Source organism: Bos indicus, chromosome 7, assembly GCF_029378745.1.
Source record: "Bos indicus isolate NIAB-ARS_2022 breed Sahiwal x Tharparkar chromosome 7, NIAB-ARS_B.indTharparkar_mat_pri_1.0, whole genome shotgun sequence".
In the NCBI taxonomy this organism is placed as follows: Eukaryota; Metazoa; Chordata; class Mammalia; order Artiodactyla; family Bovidae; genus Bos; species Bos indicus.
In genome coordinates this window covers 64,659,254-64,678,407 of record NC_091766.1, presented here as the reverse complement: position 1 = coordinate 64,678,407, position 19,154 = coordinate 64,659,254, and the positions used below count along the sequence as shown (strand labels likewise).

General features: G+C 41.4%; 1 protein-coding gene across 7 annotated transcripts in view; it reads right to left on the bottom strand.

Moving 5' to 3' along the window:
• GRIA1 (glutamate ionotropic receptor AMPA type subunit 1) overlaps positions 1-19,154 on the bottom strand; it is a 348,469-nt gene that overhangs the window by 138,493 nt on the left and 190,822 nt on the right. For 5 of the 7 annotated variants that reach the window (XM_070793885.1, XM_070793883.1, XM_070793884.1 and 2 more), the window contains exons 3-5: positions 16,154-16,393; positions 12,862-13,046; positions 6,795-6,848 (exon numbers count right to left, since the gene is read on the bottom strand). In XM_070793885.1, the coding sequence (XP_070649986.1) occupies positions 6,795-6,848; positions 12,862-13,046; positions 16,154-16,393 (479 nt within the window). The remainder of the gene's footprint in view (positions 1-6,794; positions 6,849-12,861; positions 13,047-16,153; positions 16,394-19,154) is intronic. The other 2 variants (XM_070793887.1, XM_070793886.1) reach the window with 1 other exon arrangement.

Sequence of the window (19,154 nt, the reverse complement as noted above, 5' to 3'; positions counted from 1 at the left end):
TTTTGACCTGTGGTGGGTTGAATCCATGGATATAGAACCCATTGATGTGAAAGACCAACTGTATAATTATAATAAAATTCCATCAGTGTCCAGTGGAAAATGAAATGGGGATTTGAGAGCTTGAGTCTGAATTCCGGGTCTATTGCTGCAATTGTAGCAAGATTTAAACTCAAGCCCTCTAGTCAAGAGCCTGTCCTCCCACTGCACCTGACCCCCCTCCTCATGCTCAGCAGTCATATGGCACAGTGTAAGAACATGAATTTGGGAGTTCTGTAGTCCTGGAGGGGAAGCCTGGCTCCATGACTTTATCAATTTAGTAACTGGAAAACTTTATAAATTTAGTGACCAGAAAGCTTACTTTCTGAACCTTGGTTTCTTCATTTGATAAATGGGGTTTTTATCAACCTCAAGGACTATTATGAAGACTTAATAGTTAATCACTTACAGTGTTTGGACTGTAGCAATCACTCAGTGAATAGCTGTTGTTATCATTGTAGTTATTTATTAGGGGTGTAAGGCGGTCTAGTTCAGTGGCTCCAGGGGTTTGGCATAAGTTTAGCCTGGTCATCCTATTCTTAGGATCACATCACTTGGTTTTTGTCAGGTTCCTGAGAGCCAAACTCCACTGACCAGTAGTGACTGCCTTCCTCCTCTGCAGCTCAGTCACGTAACATCTTGGAGCCTCAGTTCTCTCTTCTGTAAAATGGGGGTGATAGAGTCTACCTTGCTTATTTCATACGGGTACTGTGGGATGTGATGTATGCCAAAATGTCACATCAGCTATAGCATAGTGTAAAAATGAGAGGAATTGCTGTTATTATTATTGTTATGAATGCCCTGAAAGGTGAAAGTGAAGTCGCTCAGTTGTGTCCAACTCTTTGCGACCTTATGGACTGTAGCCTACCAGGCTCCTCTGTCCATGGAATTTTCCAGGCAAGAGTACTGGAGTGGGTTGCCATTTCCTGCTCCAGGGGATTTTCCTGACCCAGGGATCACACCTGGGTCTCCCACACTGCTGGCAGACACTTTACCATCTGAGCCACCTGGGAAGCTCATGAATGCCCTGCTGCTGCTGCTGCTGCTAAGTTACTTCAGTAATGTCCGACTTTGTGCTACCACAGAAACGGCAGCCCACCAGGCTCCCTGGTCTCTGGGATTCTCCAGGCAAGAACACTGGAGTGGGTTGCCATTGCCTTCTCCAGTGCATGAAAGTGAAAAGTGAAAGTGAAGTCACTTAGTCATGTCCGACTCTTAGCGACTCCATGGACTGCAGCCTACCAGGCTCCTCTGTCCATGGGATTTGCCAGGCAAGAGTACTGGAGGGGGTTATGAATGCCCTAGGCAGCACCAAATGCTGCACATTGAAAGACAACCAATACCTTCAGTATTTCAGTGCTTCTCAAACTGGGATCTGGTGGACCCTTTATAAATTCTCAGGGGTGTGCTAGTTCTCTGCAAAAACATTTTTTTTTTTTACAACTTCTGTTTATCTTTATTTCATTTGTATGTCTATTTCACATTATATTTACTAATCAAAGTATTACACATATATAATTTCAAACAGATAACCAAAATATATTGAGTTTGCTTAAAATATTTTTACTGATGGAAGAAATGACCAGAATCCTTTCAGTCCTGTTTCACTACATTATTGTATCATAATCAGTCTCTCATATGTGTAAATGGAGTTTATTTAACTTTTATTATTATTTTTTTGTTTTTTTTCTTTAAAGTTTTTTTTTTATTGTGTTAAAAGTCACATAATATAAAACATACTATTTTAACCATATTTAACTGTGCAGTTTAGTGGCACTAAGTACATTCACATTGCTGTGCAACTGTCCATCATCCATCTCCCGAATCTTTTACCTTCCTAAACTGAAACTGTCCCCATTAAACACCAGCTCCCCATTCCTCCTCCCCATCCTATTCCCTCATCTCTGACATCTACCAATGTACTTTCTGATTCTACAAATTTGTCTGTTCTAGGTACCTCATATAAGCAGAATCAAACAATATTTGAAAAAATCTGTACCTACTGTATATTGGATTGCACTTTTTCTCTTTTTTATTTTTTAAAATTTTATTTAATTGGAGGTTAATTACTTTACAATATTGTATTGGTTTTGCCATACATCAACATGCATCTGCCATGGGTGTACACGTGCTCCCCATCCTGAACCCCCCTCCCACCTCCCTCCCCATACCATCCCTCTGGGTCATCCCAGTGCACCAGCCCCGAGCATCCTGTATCATGCATTGAACCTGGACTGGTGATTCGTTTCACATATGATATTATACATGTTTCAATGCCATTCTCCCAAATCAACCCACCCTCTCCCTCTCCCACAGAGTCCAAAAGACTGTTCTATACATCTGTGTCTCTTTTGCTGACTTCTCTGCAAGAATTTTTAAATGTTGTGCTTATTTATTTCAGTGAAACTCAAATCATCAATATTAATTATCTGATCATTTGTCTCATGTTGTGAGTACTCTTGTTTGCAGTCCCAGTGGACTGAAAAATTTAATCATTAGCTCAGTGTTTCCCCAACTGTCTGTGCAGACGCATTCTAAGGGTCCACATATCTTTCTTTTGAGAAACACTAGCTTGTTCTAAGATTTGCTGCTGATGCATTATAGAGATAAGAACTAGCTATAACTGGAGAGCCCCGGCTGGTAACTGTCTGCTTTGATCACAGTCTCAGAGTAGTGAGTGAAAGCTGAGTCAGGGCTGGGTTTGGAGGAGGACTAACAGCCAGACAGGAGAGCTTGGTCCTCCAGGGGATTCCAGGACCCAGGAGCTTCTTTAAGTAGTAACAGTACAGTTCACCAATTTCTGTGGCAACCCACTCCAGTATTCTTGCCTGGGAAATCCCATGGACAAAGGAGCCTGGCGGGCTACAGTCCATAGTGTTGCAAAGAGTTGGACATGACTGAGCGACTGAGCATGCACTCAAGTTCACTTTATGGCCATCCCAATACTATGGAAATATAAATATACATCTATCCTATCATATATAAAATAAGAATGCATGTATCAGCATATATATGCATGGGCATATACATGCACATAAGGAGATCCAATCAGTCCATTCTAAAGGAGATCAGCCCTGGGATTTCTTTGGAAGGAATGATGCTAAAGCTGAAACTCCAGTACTTTGGCCACCTCATGTGAAGAGTTGACTCATTGGAAAAGACTCTGATGCTGGGAGGGATTGGGGGCAAGAGGAGGAGGGGACGACAGAGGATGAGATGGCTGGATGGCATCACTGACTCGATTGACGTGAATCTGGGTGAACTCCGGGAGTTGGTGATGGACAGGGAGGCCTGGCGTGCTGTGATTCATGGGGTCGCAAAGAGTCGGACACGACTGAGCAACTGATCTGATCTGATCTGATACATACAGATACAACATGTGAGTGTGTTCAGATGGGCACATTGACTATATGAAGCAAGGATTCCCCACTATGTAGAGCAATTTAACTTTTTCTAGGCATGGTGGCATTCAGCAACATACTGGCCTTCCCCAGTGACTCTATGAGCATATAGAATAGGAACTATTATTCTCAGTGAGGGAACTGAGTGCTGGCGAATTGCCCAAAATCACAAAGAAGCTAGCCGAGGATGGTGTCTGGACAAAAAGCAGGGTTTTTATTTCTTTGTTTTTTTAATGACTCCCTGTTATAAAGCTCTCCTCCCTGACCCAGGGTTCTCCTTCCGTCTTCTCTTCCAGTAGCCCTCCAAACCCAGAAAAGCATCCCTCCAAAGTGACCTGTTACAGGGACGCTGTTGGCTTCTTTGAAGCTCACACAGTCTGACAGGGACGGAAACAACCTTGAAATAAAAAGTAGCTCCCTCCTTTGTTAAACCTTTCAAAAGCTCCCTTAGTTTCTAACTCTATAATTACACCCTAATCACAAGCATGCTGAAGGAGGGGGTCAGTTCCATGCAGCAGTGGGCTAATTATGTGGCAGAATTTCTAAAAATTATCATCTTATAAATTGCATGATTCCTCTGAAGGGGGAAGAAAAACACACACCACATACTCCACTATGTTTCAAACTGAATTAATTAGTAATCTGAAGCCCAATTATCAACTAATCTATTGGAACATGCAAGTCTTTTGTATTTGGATGGTATATGCAATTTGCATCCTATTAGCTGGCAGTTGTAAGAATTTGAGAGCTCATTAGGTCAGGGGAGAGAAAAAAGAATGCAGATCAGAAGGCTGCAGAACCCAAAGGGCTGACTTGGTGATGCTGTGACTAAGGGGTCACTTGGCAACAGATGGAGGCTGGCAATGTAATTACCTGAGGTCTTTGGGTGGCTTTGAGGTCACTGATGTGTAATTTCTATCTTATCCTGGAGAGATGATTATGCATGCCCCCACCCTTGTTCTGTGTATTCTCAAGCAGCAGGGTGCCCACATGATCTATGCTGAGAGATGTCCTGGTATAGTAGAAAAGGCATAGACCTGCTAACCCTGGTGCCAGGCCTGGCTCTATCACTGACTGGTGTGAGCCTGGCCAAGTCATTCCCTGTTGCTGGTTTGACCATAAGCAAAGTTTCCCTGTAAGCAAATGAAACTTAGAGCTGACTTCCACAGTCCCTTCTAGGACTAAGGATCTGAGTGAGATTCAAGGGATGTCAAGAGTTTTTTTTCCATCACAAAGTCAACAATTTAATCCTTGCAAATGGCTTTTGAGGATGCAACTCTTGGTTCCCCCAAAAGTGTCTGGACAGTTATCATCCATTTAAAAGGCAAGTATCTCTGAGAAAAGTAACATATTTATTTATTAATAACCAGACCTTAATTAACTTATCTTAATAAGTCCTTATTTCTAGTCCTGACCATGAAATACCAAGACAGCCAAGGCTAGGAAGTTTCCAAGGGGAAAGACAAGATGGTTCAGGTAGGAATATGTCTGAGGCTGGAGATCAGTCAGAAAGAGAGACAGAGCTTAAGAATCAGGCAAGATATTTTGGTCCCACTTTTCAGTCCTACCGCTTTGACCTTTACTACACCTAGATCCTGTGCCTTTGTTCTGTTAGTGATCCTTATTCTAAAGATAAGTAGGAAAATATCAACCTCTTATTCAATTAATATTGAATAACGTAGCTAAAACTGGGTGATATAATTTGTTATGGGCAAAAAGCTAAAAAATCACATCTTAAAGGAAACACAGAAAATCATAAAGAAGGCGAGGATAATAAGCAAACTTTGTAGAAAAAGGTATCATTAAGGAAATCTGACATGCTCAAACTACCACATGGCAAAATTTGTTATTTATTAAAAATTTGCTGGGAGATGCAACCACTTTACAAAGTAGTTTTGACATTCCTCAAAATATCAAACATAGAGTTACCATGTATCCCAGCGATTTCACTCCTAGGTTTGTGCTCAAGAGAAAAACTTGTATACAAATGTTTGTAGAAGCAGAATTCATAATAGTCAAAAAGTGAAAACAACTCAAGTGTCCATCAACTGGTGTGTGGATACACAAAATGGGATGCATCCGTGTAATGGTATGTTACTTGGCAATAAAAAGGAATGAAGAACTGATACGTGGTACCAACATGGATGAATGTTGAAAACATTATGTTAAGTGAAAGAAGCCAGTCAGAAAGGACCAGATATTCTGTGATTCCAATATCTAGAATAGGCAAGTCTATAGAGATAGAAAGTAGATTACTGGAGGAATTTGGGGGAAAATGGGGAGCAACTGCTAATGTGTATGGGGTTTCTTTTGGGGGATGATGGAGATGTTTAAAAATGAGATTGTGGTGATGTTTCATAATTCTGTGAATATACATAAGAGAATTGACTTGTGTGCTTTAAATGGATGAGCTTTACATCATGTGAATTACATCTTAATAACGCTCTTTAAAAATAAGACAAATGCACAGGTATACCTGTGGTGGATTCATTTCGATATTTGGCAAAACTAATACAATATTGTAAAGTTTAAAAATAAAATAAAATAAAAAAAAATAAACTAAAAAAATAAATAAAAAAAATAAAAATAAGACAAATGCAAAGTAAAATTAAATTTGACTTTGGGGGAAAAAAAAAACAAAACACTGAAAGTCTCAAACCTCATAATTTAGAAAGATAGATGAGAAAACATGACCCAGGACTTGCCAAAATAGACTTGCCAAAATGATGGCCACAATGAAAACTCATAATGATACATGTCACTAGGAATAATTTAATGTGTACCAAAAATTATCTTATGAGTCAAGTCTTCCTACCCTGAAAAATAACTGCACCCAATAAAAATAACTGTAGTACATAAAAATGAAAGTAAAAATTTTCTTTAAAAGACAGCTTATCTATGCCACATAAAAAAGAGAATAAAAACTAAATTGTCATAATATTGTTCATGCTATAAAACTGTTTCTGGTTAAAGACTTGTCAGTGCTAGTGTTCTTATCATTTAAACATTTGTATTTATAAACAGTAAACTATCATTGATGTCAAAACAGAGAATCAAAACCAGTGAGGTTAAAGCATCTTGTGTCCATTAAAAGATGTGGTTTTGTTGTTATTGCCAAGTGGCAGAGTCGATTAAAGGTGGAATTGTGATGACTAATAAAGGCCTTCCCACCAGTGTGATCTCTTACAAGGAAGCTTAGAGAATCACCTTAAGTGTTATGGGTTTTGCAGGGGCACAGCTGAAGCTCGAAATTTGCCAGTCCCACTCATGCAGTTCCTACCAGCCAGGGACCACAGTAGCAAGCCAGGCCCCAAACATGGCCCCACCAGTTGAGGGCTTGCAGTGTTCTCTACTCACCAGATTTGCAAGGATATAGTGGTAGCCAATGCCATTCTTCTCCAGCTTTACAATCTATAAAACACAACCCGGGGGATACATGCATTAATCATACTGACAATTAAAGCTACACCTGCAATAATAATAGCAATGAACATTGAGTACTGACTGCCCTGTCCTATCCTAAGTATTCAAGCTACAATATCACAACCACCCAATGATGGTGGCATTGCTGATATCCTCGATTTTACAGATAGGGATGGAGGCTTAGAGAAGTTAAATAAGCTCCCTGAGGTTACCCGGATATAAAGTACAGATACAAGATTTAAAATCATTTTTCCCTGATTCCAGGGATGGATTAGTGTTATTACAACCCCAAGGTCCTGGCTAAAATGCTCACTTCTTTTCTTCTTCCATAAAGCCTTCTCCATTCATGGAGATTCTTTCTATACACAGTGAGAATCTTCTGTTGTATTGGATATAACAATATCTGCTGCTTGAGTGGACAGAGAAGTGGACGCATGGTCAAATGGGTAGTTGGATGATTGCACCCCAGTTCTTGAACTTCACATTCTTGCATGGATCACATTTAGATACAGTTCCTTCTTTGTGCCTTCTTCCCTAAACCAGTTGGGTATTCAGACATTTCTGAGCAACTTCCAGTTTGAGTACAAGCCGGAAGCTGGGAGGGAATGTCAGGATCATCTGATCCCCCAATCACTGTACAGATGGGAAGTCATGCCCCAGAGTTGGGGCGTGATATATCAGATCCCACAGCAGTATGTTAACAGTGTCAAGACATTGCATTGTGTGTTGTGCATGCTCAGTCGTGTCCAACTCTTTGCGACCCCATGGACTATAGCCCACCAGGCTCCTCTGTCCATGGATTTCCTAGGCAAGAGTACTGGAGCAGGTTGCCATCCCCACTTCTGCAGGGGATCTTTCCAATCCAAGAATTGAACCTGCATCTCCTGCCTTGGCAGGCGGATTCTTTACCATTGCGCCACCTGGAAATCTCTAGTGTTAGGACAGGGACCTGGCTATTGTGAGCCTTTCCATATAATGCCTGAAATAAGAGCCAGGGTCTCCAAACACCCCTCCATCTTATGTGCACAGGCTGTCTCTAATCATTCTAGGCAGGAAAATATCTGTAGAAAGAACTACCCAGAGATTTGCTTGGGCATCCAGACGCACTACCCATCTGGGAGCAGCTAAGACTGTGGACCTTGATTTAGCCCCAGCTCAGCCAGCAAGGTAACTTGATCTGTTTCTTTTTAATCATCAAAATGAGGTTGGTACAGCCTGCTCAGTCCCCACCCCCCCCCCCCACCAGCCCCACACTGTAACAAGGAGGCATAAAACATAGGAGAAGCATTTGGACTTCTTTTCTAACTGAATAAATTTTCAAGGTTATTAACAGCCACATTCAGATATCTACTTAATTGGATGTATGTGCATAGCAGCTCACATTTTTTTATGGAAAGAATAATTAAATGCAAGTGCATACAATGAATGCTCTGAAATAGTGGCTAGCATGTGAAATTCCAGACCATGGAGCTCAAAGACTATTGGGATGATAGTTTTATTAATAATTCTTCATTGCTTTTTCATTTTCTTGTCAAATGGCTTGCTGCGCTTTCAACAATGAGATACCATTATCAGAAACCTATTCAGCTTCAAATTAACACAAAACAGCAAACAAAAGACAGATTGAAACCCACTGCCTTAGGGCAATGGATAAGAATAGTCTCTGGAGGATGAAATTACAGGTTGAAACATAAGAAACAATAAGGAATGATTTTTGACCAATAAACATTAGTAATTTCATATAGTTGGACCTAAACACCAACCTTCCCACCCATCTACTCACCTACCCACCTCATGACCTCCTTTCCCTTTTACAAATATTAAGTGCTTACTATCTACCAAGCACTGTGCTGAGAATATAGTGGAAAGTGAAAAGGCATGGTGCTTGCTCTGCTGGAGGCCACAGTTTACTGGGAGAAGAGCAATACTAAAGAGATAAAGAGATAAAAGGTTCCTCACTGAGAAAGTTGACACAAAGGTAATGTACACTTGCAGTCCACTGCCTCACTGACCCCATCTCTTCAAAGCTCATTTTCACTGGATTGCCTTAATTCACAGTCTTTGTGTCTGGCATGCCCTTTCCCGTTCTCTTTGATTATTCGTAACCTTTATGGCTAAGCTCTAATCCCAACTGCTCTGTAAAGCCTCTATGATTAATTAATTCACTCAACAAATATGTATTGAACGTGGACCATATGTCAAGCCCCACGCTATGTACTAGGGACAAGCTATGAACAAGTGAGGCAAGGTCCCCAGGCCCTCATTGAGCTGAGCTGACAATTTAGCAGGGAGCCAGATGGTAAATATATAAACAGATAAATGCACAAGATTTCAACAGATGAAAAGCACTTTGAAGACAATAAGAGTGAATGGATGGGCTGGTCCTAGTCTCCCTCATCCATCTTTGACTCCTTCTGAACTTAATGACTGTATTACATAATTAAATACCATACACTGATAAAGTATTATAATCTAATGAATTTCCTGCCAGTCCAAGAGATGCAGGTTTGATCCCTGGGTTAGAAAGATTCCTTGGAGTAGGAAATAGCAACCTGCTCCAGTGTTCTTGCCTGGAAAATTCCATGGGTAGAATGTCCTGGCGGGCTACAGTACCTGGGGCCCCAGAAAGTCGGACACGACTGACCAACCGAACACATACACACAAACACGCACACGCGCGCACACACACACACACACGCACACGCACACACACACACACACACACACACACACACACACACACACACTATAGTTTGATAACTCTGTTCCTTGCTCACAGACCTTCACTGGCTCTCCACTGTTTATAAAATAACCCCCAGACTCTTTAGAATGGTTTCCAAAGATCACTGTCTTCCAGTAAGCAACTGACATCCTCCACTTGGCCTCTTAAGCCCTCTGTGAACCTTGGCTCCCACAAGCCCTCTGGGCCTCCCTACCTGCTCTTACCTCCAGCTTAAAGGCTCTTTTCCAGTCAAAGGCTACCTGTAGATATTTAGACCCATCTCACATTTAGGATCTTAGAGCATTCATTGATTCCTTATTCTTCCTATTCATTCAAAAAATATTTATTGAATACCTGCTAGGTGCCAGGCACTGTTCAAGGCACTGTGGATACAGCAGGGAAGAAAACAGAACAAGAATCCTAACACAGCTGATATTCCAGGTGGAGCACTAGAGACTGTGACAGGCAGTTAATTCCCTATGTGGAGTTTGGAATCATTGTCTTCCTCCTTAGATTAGGCAGAACATTTGTGTTAGACTGAAAAGATCCCAGTTCTTGAGTGTGAGATAGTCTAGGATGATGCCAAGATGTCAGACTGCAAATCGGAAGATGGAAATCCTTTGTCACTAACTAGTCTGAACCCAAGACAAATGATTCAACAAATATGACCATTAGTCATCTCATCTGTAAAGTGTAAATGCAAGTGATAAACCACATAACTTATAATATCCTTTCAGCATTTTGTTTTTACTTTTCAGAATAGAAGAGTCCAATAATTAAAAAAGATAATATACTACAATATAAAATATTCAAAAAACAAGTTACTTTCTTCCAAAACACGTTTTTCCTTTGACAGAGGGGATGGCTATAGTCAGCAGATGCTGACAATTGAGTTTTTAAGACGTCTGGCATGGTAGCTAGACCAAGATGGATTTGACTTCCTACTTTCATTCCATGCTACTTGTGAAATCTCAGGCAAGTGTAATCCCTCGTTTCTCCATTTATAAAATAAGGTTGCTAATGGAAGCAGTTTTATAGAGAGAATGTGAGGATGAAGTGGAATTATACATGGAAAGGGCTTGGCATGGTGTTTGGTATAAAGTAAGTACTCAGAAAATAGTACCAACAGCTTTATCTTTACTGTAGGAGTCTTCAGTCTGCTAAGAATACCTGTTTATCATCCAACACTTTGCCTACCTTTCATCTAATCTTGTTATCAGCTTCGTAGAACAGGGGTCTTCATTCCTATTTTACAGATGAGTACACTTACACCAAAAAAGAAATGACTCAAGAAGCCAGTATCATACCCACAACAACTTGAATGAATCTCCAGGGAATTATGCCAAGTGAAAAAAGCTAAACCCAAAATGTTACATACTATGTAATTCCATTTATATCACACTCATTTAAAATAAGAAAATCACAGAAATGGACCACAGATTAGTGAGTGCCTAGGGAAAGGGAAAAGGAGAGAGAGAGAGGGAAGCAGGATGACCGCAGAAGATCTTTGTGGTGATGGAAATGTCCTGTACCTGAAATGTATCAATGTCAATTTCCTGGTTGTGGTATTGCACTATAGTTGCTACAGTTTTGTGAGATGTTATCACTGGGATAACCCGACATGTGGTGCATGGGATCTCTCTGCATTATATCTTGTACATGCATATGAGCTTATATCTCAAAATTTAAAAAGTTGAACTAAAAAAAAAAACACAAAGCAAAACCAGTATCAGTTGGCATTATGAATAGCAAAAACATGTAAATCTTTACATTTATGACTTTCAGTGGGGCAGGCTCTATTTTAAGTGCTGTGCTTGTATACATAGATTCTTCTGACCCTCACAAGAGCTCTCTAAAGGTAGCCATTTTTATTATTATTATGCCCATATTAGAGGTCAGGAACCTGAGATGTAGAAATTAAAAACCTGGCCCAGGGTCTCAGAACTAATGAACATTAGAGCTGGGGATGTGAATCTGGCTCCAGGGTCTCTGCATTTAACTATTATTAATACTCTATTCTGCTTTGCTGCTGCTGCTGCTAAGTCGCTTCAGTCGTGTCTGACTCTATGCAACCCCATAGATGGCAGCCTACCAGGTTCCCCCGTCGCTGGGATTCTCCAGGCAAGAACACTGGAGTGGGTTGCCGTTTCCTTCTTCAATGCATGAAAGTGAAAAGTGAAAGTGAAGTCGCTCAGTCGTGTCCGACTCTCAGCGACCCCATGGACTGTAGCCCACCAGGCTCCTCCATCCATAGGATTTTCCAGGCAAGAGTACTTGGTTGGGGTGCCATTGCCTTCTCCGCTATTCTGCTTTACCTAACTAGAATTCCAGTCCTCTGACTCTGGCTCAAAAAACTCCCATCTTAATGGGAACAATTTTTGCTGCTTTTTCTCTCTGAGAGGGAGGCACAGATTCACACTTTGTAAAGTAGAACACAGAGTTAATGCCTCAAAGGACCCCCAGCTTTCAGAATCTCTCCTGTTCAATTGCTGAGGCCTCTGAACAAGTGCTGAGCTGACTCTGAGATTCCCTGCGGGTGCCCCAGGGGTCTTGAGGACTATTAACAAGCGCTGTCTTATTGTCAAGTACCTAAAACTGCCATCTTTAATTGTAGAGTACTGTTCAAAAACAATTGCAGCATCTCCTTCCTTGCTAGCTCATCTGAATACACAGATGTAATTTAAAAAAGACAAGTGATCTATCCAGTGCCACATGCTTTACCTCTGAGAATAGGAGGAACCATGACTTAGAGACATCTGGCTGAAGACTGTTGAGGTTATGGTGTAATTTCTTAGAATGGACAGTCAATCAATTCATCTTTCAGACACGTGTGTGTGTTTCAGGAAAGAGTAAAGGGAGATGCTCAGAGCCTCCCTGGACTCAAAATGGGTCAGTGGGCCAAATGGACGAGAAACCAAATGCTGGATCCGTGGGGGACAGAATGCAGAGCCAAACCCAGGAATCAGGTCTAAGGATGTGATAAACTTCACAAACTATAAAGTGCAATGCATTTTTCTTTTTAACAAGAAAAGGAAGCACTTGAGGTAAGTTTTTGGTTAACTGATCTGAGAACTATGGGAAGCCCTAGGTGATGGCTCCTACTCCGTACTATCTCATAACATTTCAGAGTTAAATTGTATCAGTTACAGGATTTGAGAAACAGCCTGTGGTTTCACCTAGTCAAGAACTCTCCTTGTAACTCAGAGGGCCAGAGGTCAGTCTGGTCCCCTGGAACCATCCCCACAGCCACCCTGAGGGCACCTTCGCTGAGCTCACTACCTGGCCCAGGATAGCATTGAGGCGTTCTGATTCACAGTCCACCACCACCAGCCGCTCCTTTTTCTTCTCCAGGTCCTGGAAGAGCATCCGGTAACCCTCCTCCGTGGTTGTCAAAATGTTCACGGCTGTCACCTGCCAGTTCTTCTCAGCAGCTGTGTCCAGGACTTTCTGCAAGACGGACAGACCTGGAGGTGGGGTGAGTAGGACAGAGGTGGCAGTCAGAATCCACAGCAGTTTCCCCCACCTTCCCCACTCCTCCACTAAACTCAGCTCCAGCTTGCTCCAAGGCCAGTTTGAGCTGGGGTGGGCAGGCTCTGTGTTTGTTTTGTGTTTCTGTTTGCAGAACATAGGAGGCAGTAGAGTTAGTGATTAAAAGTGTAATCTGAAGCTCCAGTTCTAATGCTACAATATACTTGGTTAAATGATCTTGAATGGATTAATTCACTTTGTGAAACTTTAGTGTCTTCAGTGGTAAAATGGTGATGTTAATAACGCCCACTTCACGGTGTCATCATGAGGATTGAATGAGAGTGTCTCAAACATGGCAGGGGTTTTATAAATATTGATTACTATTCAGCCTTTAGTAACTGCTTATTAAGTGTGTTGATCTGATATCTAAACAGCACCTGATAGCTGTCAACCACAGTTACTAATATATAGTATATCTCAAATCCTAGCACTTTGCCTCTCATACAGTAGGTATTCGATCACCGTGTACTGAATTAAGCTACTCTCTTCTGATTTACAGCTAAATGATAGAGGAATCCATGACTTAATACTGTTTTGTTTCATCTTTGGGACATAGGTAGGATATTAGTTTCCTACTGCAGCTGTGACAAATTATTGCAAATTTAGTGGCTTCAAATAAAAACATTTATCATGTTAAACTGCCAGAGGTCAGATGTTTGAAATGAATCTCACTGGGCTAAGTTCAAGTTATTGTCAGGGTTGTGTTATTTTCTGGAGGTTCTAGGAGGGGAAATTTTCATTGCTTTTTCTGCTTCTAGAGGATACCTGCTTTCCTTGGTTTATAGCCTCTTCCATCTTCAGTGACTAGTTGAGTCTCTCATGTTATACTCTGATACCCTTCTGCCTCTCCCATGCTTAAGGACCCTTGTGATTTCACTGAGCTCACCCAAATAATCCAGGATAATCTGTCTGTTTTAAGGTCAATTGATTAACAATGTGAATTCCGTCTGTAACCTTTATGCCTTTTTCATTTAACATAACATATTCAGGGGTTCCAGGAATTAGAGCATGGGTGTCTTTGTTGGGGAAGAAAGGGGAGGTCATAAATCTGCCTGCAACAAATCATTATATTACCTGTGCACTGTTAATCTATCTTGTGCACATATATCATTTCTGTCTCCATATAACATTGCTCATCTCTCTGATAGTGACCAATATGGTGCCCAGCATAAAGAATCATCTGTAGATTGATTCTGTTGTTTCTTTTTTGCTTGCTTTATTTATTTTATTTAAGTACAAGGTTGGTGTTCTTAAGCCTCACATTTACTGAAAGCTTATTATGTGTCTGCCATTGCTCCATTAGCTTTCCTGTCTTCAATTCACTTAATTCTGTAAGATAGGTACCATTGTTACCCATGTTTCACAAATGTGGAAATGGAGGTTCAGAGAGACTTGGTCATTGGCTCAAGGTCACACAGCTAGCAAATGGCAGAACTCTGAGCTCAGAGTTGTGAGGTAGGTGGAGCCCCTTTAAGAGTATGGGCGCTTTTTGCTGATAAGCTCCAGAGACGATCCTCTAATGAAAGAGATTTTTCTGGCTTTGCTGCTTCTAGGCCTCAAGCCTCATTACGCTGCAAAAGTGAAGTCGCTCAGTCCTGTTGGACTCTTTGCAACCCAATGGACTGTAGCCTACCAGGCTCCTCCCTCCATGGAATTTTCCAGGCAAGAGTACTGGAGTAGGTTGCCATTTCCTTCTCCAGGGGATCTTCCTGACCCAGGGATCGAACCTAGGTCTCCCACATTGCAGGCAGATGCTTCACCATCTGAGCCACCAGGGAAGCCCTATTTATGCTGCAAAGTTGTCCTGAAATAGCCATTCTGCAGTTCATCCTTATAATGCCTGCTTGTCTGAGAAGGAAAATCATCAAAATAAGGAAAGAGAAGGGAAAAATCAAAGCAAATAGAATGCTTCTGGCCACACCTGCCAGCTAATTCTTCTTGAATAATGCCTGCCTAACTCTTCCTGAAAAAACATTTTGCCGGCCACTCTTCTATTGAAAAATCTTCTAAGCCTCTCTAAAGGCAAGCTCCTATAAAGCCTCTCTTTTTAAACAGGGTGGAATTCCTATGCCTCACTTCCCAGACCTTGTACAATCCACTTATTTCTTCACACCAATAATGGTTAAGTTCTTTTTGGACCATTGAGTATAGCAGGGGATGGTAGGATATATCGTATAATACAACCATCACAGGAGTTAGAGAAAAGAAGAGCGTTTCCATTTACAAGGTCAGGAAATAGAGAAAGTGGTGTTCTCCATTGCAAAAGAGAGGAATAATTTGCATATGTAGATTTGAAAAGGGAAGTGCTCCCCAGAAACTAGAATCCTCTGATTCAAGATATAGAGTAGAAAAACAAATGCTGGACATATTTAGAAAATGGAATGGAAAATTTGAAATTTAGGTAGAGGCAGAATTATTAAGGCCTGGGAGGGCTGATGGTGATGCTGGTGATGATGCTGATAGAGGTTAACATGTATAAAAGACTCTGTGCATTGACTGTGTTGTTGGTACCATACAAGCCCCATCTAGTTATTGTGTCATTCAGTCCTCACAATTTTATGAGATAGAGACTGGCTTTATCTTCATTACAGAGATGAAAAAATGAAGGAATAGAGAATTTTATTCCCATTACAGAAGTGATCAAATTGAGGCAGAGAGAGCTTGCCTAAAGTCAGACAGCTGGAGAAGAAGGAACATAGAATTCAGATCCAGGTCTGACTCCATATGCTCCTCAAAGCCATGCCATGAGCCCTGAGCCCTGAACCAGTCAGCTAAGGTCCTTGGACGTTGAGTCTGCGTTCAGGAACAATGGAAGCTTTGAGAGCTGTAGAGTGACATGGTGCGTTAAAAGGTTATTCTCTCCAAGGATGTGTTTCTGCACAGTGAGTTACAGGTTAGCTACTGAAAAATCAGTCCACAGACATAAAGCATTTCTGGATCATTCCTCCTTGCTTTCAAGAAAGCAGGGAGGCCCCATTCTTCTTCCTGCTGGTAATTTTCTCTCCATCCCTTCAACGTCTCCCTCCCCTAGCCCCTGGCTTACCCCGGTCAGCATCATAAATGTAGACAAATTTTTGCCACTTGTAATGGTCGATGATACTGATGAGGGCATCCTGCAGCTCGGGGCGCAGCTGGAGGACAAACTGGTTGGATGTGTCAACGGGAAAGCTTGGTGTAATGAAGCAGACGTGGAGGGCCCCGCAGAAGGAGGTCAGCATGTTGACAGTCCTCCGTTCATAAAACCCAAAGATGGCATAGACTCCTTTAGAGAACTGGGAACAGACTGGAAAAGGAGAAGAGAGAAATTAATGAATAGAGGAAGATGCTGCAAACATGCTGTCAGTGGCTCTAAAACTATTTCATCCATTAGCCTATCCATCTAACTCATCATCCTTCTATTATCTAGCTAGCCTTCTACTTACTCAGGCAATCTATCCCTCCATCCTTTCAACCTGCCAACCTATCTAACTGCCCGTCTCTTTTACCCATCTGTGTATCCATTCACTCATTCATCTGTCCAACCCACCCATCCATCTGTTGAACCAGTCTTTATTAGGCGCCATTTCCATGCCAAGAGTTGTCATGGTTATTCATTATAAATGTATACAATGCAGTTCTGTATGTTCTTTCGTATTATCTGTACAACAACCTTATTAAGATAGGAAAAGGATGACTAGGTCAGTTTTTAAAGGGAGAAACCAAGGCTTAGAAAGGTAATGGACATGTCCAAGGTATCTCAGATAGACCGGATCTGAGTTAGGCAGGTATCTTGAACCCAATCTAACGATCTTTCTATGACACTGCCCATCACTTCAAGGCAAAGCATAATAAGATGCCGCAGGAAGAAAGTCTGTCAGCTTGCTGCTGATGCACGTTTAAGAAAACAAGTGTTGATTTTCCCAGTCTACCCTCAGCTTTCAGTGTACATTTCTCTGCTAATGTTCATCGCGTGTTTGTACATCCTACCAGCTGATTTTTCAGGCCCCCTGGTGTATCAGCCACAGTAATAGCTTAGCTGTGTGAATATCCCCACAGGAGTCATTTTGTAAGATGCCAGTTAAGTTACCAACACTGGTTGGTATTCAGTTAGACTGTTGGTTAAACTATAACGGTAAAGAAGATGAAAATTACGGGACCAAGTTCAGGTCATTCACCAATGAAACTTCATTTTAATATGTGATACAGGGTTCCTAGACTTTGCCCCAGTCAAGTGCCCAACTGTAATGCTAACCCCAGTGCCCCCAGATTACTGTCCTAATATGGATGGTGAGGCAGACAAGTTATTCTCATCACAGTGACAGTATTTTAGGGTGCTTTGCCGTATATGTTAGGCTGTTCATTTCTCATCACAACCCTGTGACTTTGGTATTATCAGTTTTATTTTAAGATGAAGAAGCTGATGTTCTTAGATGCTCTGCTCTCTTGGCCATATCACCTGCTTTCATGACCCCACATTGCCTTTATATATGGGCTCTCAAACTATGCTCCGTGAACATCACCCAAATGTGTTCCATGAAACATTAGTACCACAAAGTGCTCCTTAAAAAAGAAAGACTTCTTTGTGCAAACACATTTTGGAAATGATGTAAACCCTGTCCTCCTTTTGCAGTTTCATACTACATAGTAGCCACATAAAAGATTGAGAGGAATCCTCTTCCAAAAAATCCAGATTATTGTCAAACTCCCAGGGCCCTTTGTTGGTGAAAACATTTTAACACGTAATTGATGCACTGTGTCAGGCTGAACTGAAGAATGCTATTAGCTGCTAGGACACAGCTGCCTACCAAGTCTCAGATCAGTTACTTCCTAGATCTTCCCTTCATGCCCTTGCAAGATCTTCTCTTAAAGACTGTATTGGAGCCATACAAGTCATCTGTTTAACTTCCAGTGTAACCCAGCATATTGTCTAAGGAAACCCGGCAGGTGCCCTTTGTGTGTTTGTATCTGTTTTTTAATTTAATTTTTATTTTGTATTGGACTGTAGTTGATTTTCAACGTTGTGTTAGTTTCAGGTGTACAGCAAAGTGACTGATTTTTTTTAGATTCTCCGCCTGCAGTGCTCTTCCCTTACCTCTTTGCAGTGCTCACTGCTTTTCAGCAGTTATGTCTCAGCTCACATCTCTCCTGCCTGGACTGGCCTTCCTTCATCACCTCCTCTAGATGGTTGTTCCATCCTCCCCTCAACCCTCTATAAATCTCTATCACATCTCCCATCGTATCTTTCATACTTCAATGATTATTATTTGAAATAGTTATCTTTTTCTTTTTTTGTTTTTGCTTGTATGTATCTGTGACTGCTCAGGTCAACGTTAATTCCCGAAAAACAGGGGTCTCATTTATGCCCCAAAGCCAGCATAATCCCCAGCACATGGTAGGTGAGTGCTGATGAGAGGGTCACATGCCTGCAGTAAGGGATGGGAGGAGTTGGTGGGTCACCCTGGACCTCTTCCTCCTCCTCTGTTCTGGGTTGATGTCTCCTGTATTAGCTATTTATCCTTTACTGCTCACACTATTTTCTCTTTTGCCCTAATGAGGCCACTCCGTCTGTTTGCAGCTGACAATAGGCCCTGTCTTTAAATGTCTGTTGTGATTGTCAGAATCACGACTTCCATAAATACGGATCTCTCCAACAGGAAGCATACATTGTATATTATTCTCCTCGTGTTAAATATAGATTTGTCAAAAAGCAGAATCCATCTTACTGGGTGAAGTGTATATGAGGAGCACATAAACCCCATTAAAATATTATAATATGCTCTCTGCAGTATTTTTAGGATCTCTTCTTTCCTTGCTGAAATGAAATATTATCCAGTGGGATATAAATCTCATGTTCCAGTCCATTCCCTGGCGTTACCTACGTGGTTTTGCACCTTTCCTTGGGCCTCTAGGGACCTTGTGGCCACTGTTTCTTGCTGGAACTTTAGAAGTGGAAGAGGAAAGGATGAGATGGGAGGGAAGAAATGGGTGCAGGTAAGCATGATAGAATCTTTATACTCACAGAGGCCAGGATATTTTCCCTTCTCAAATTATCTTCCTATTTTTAC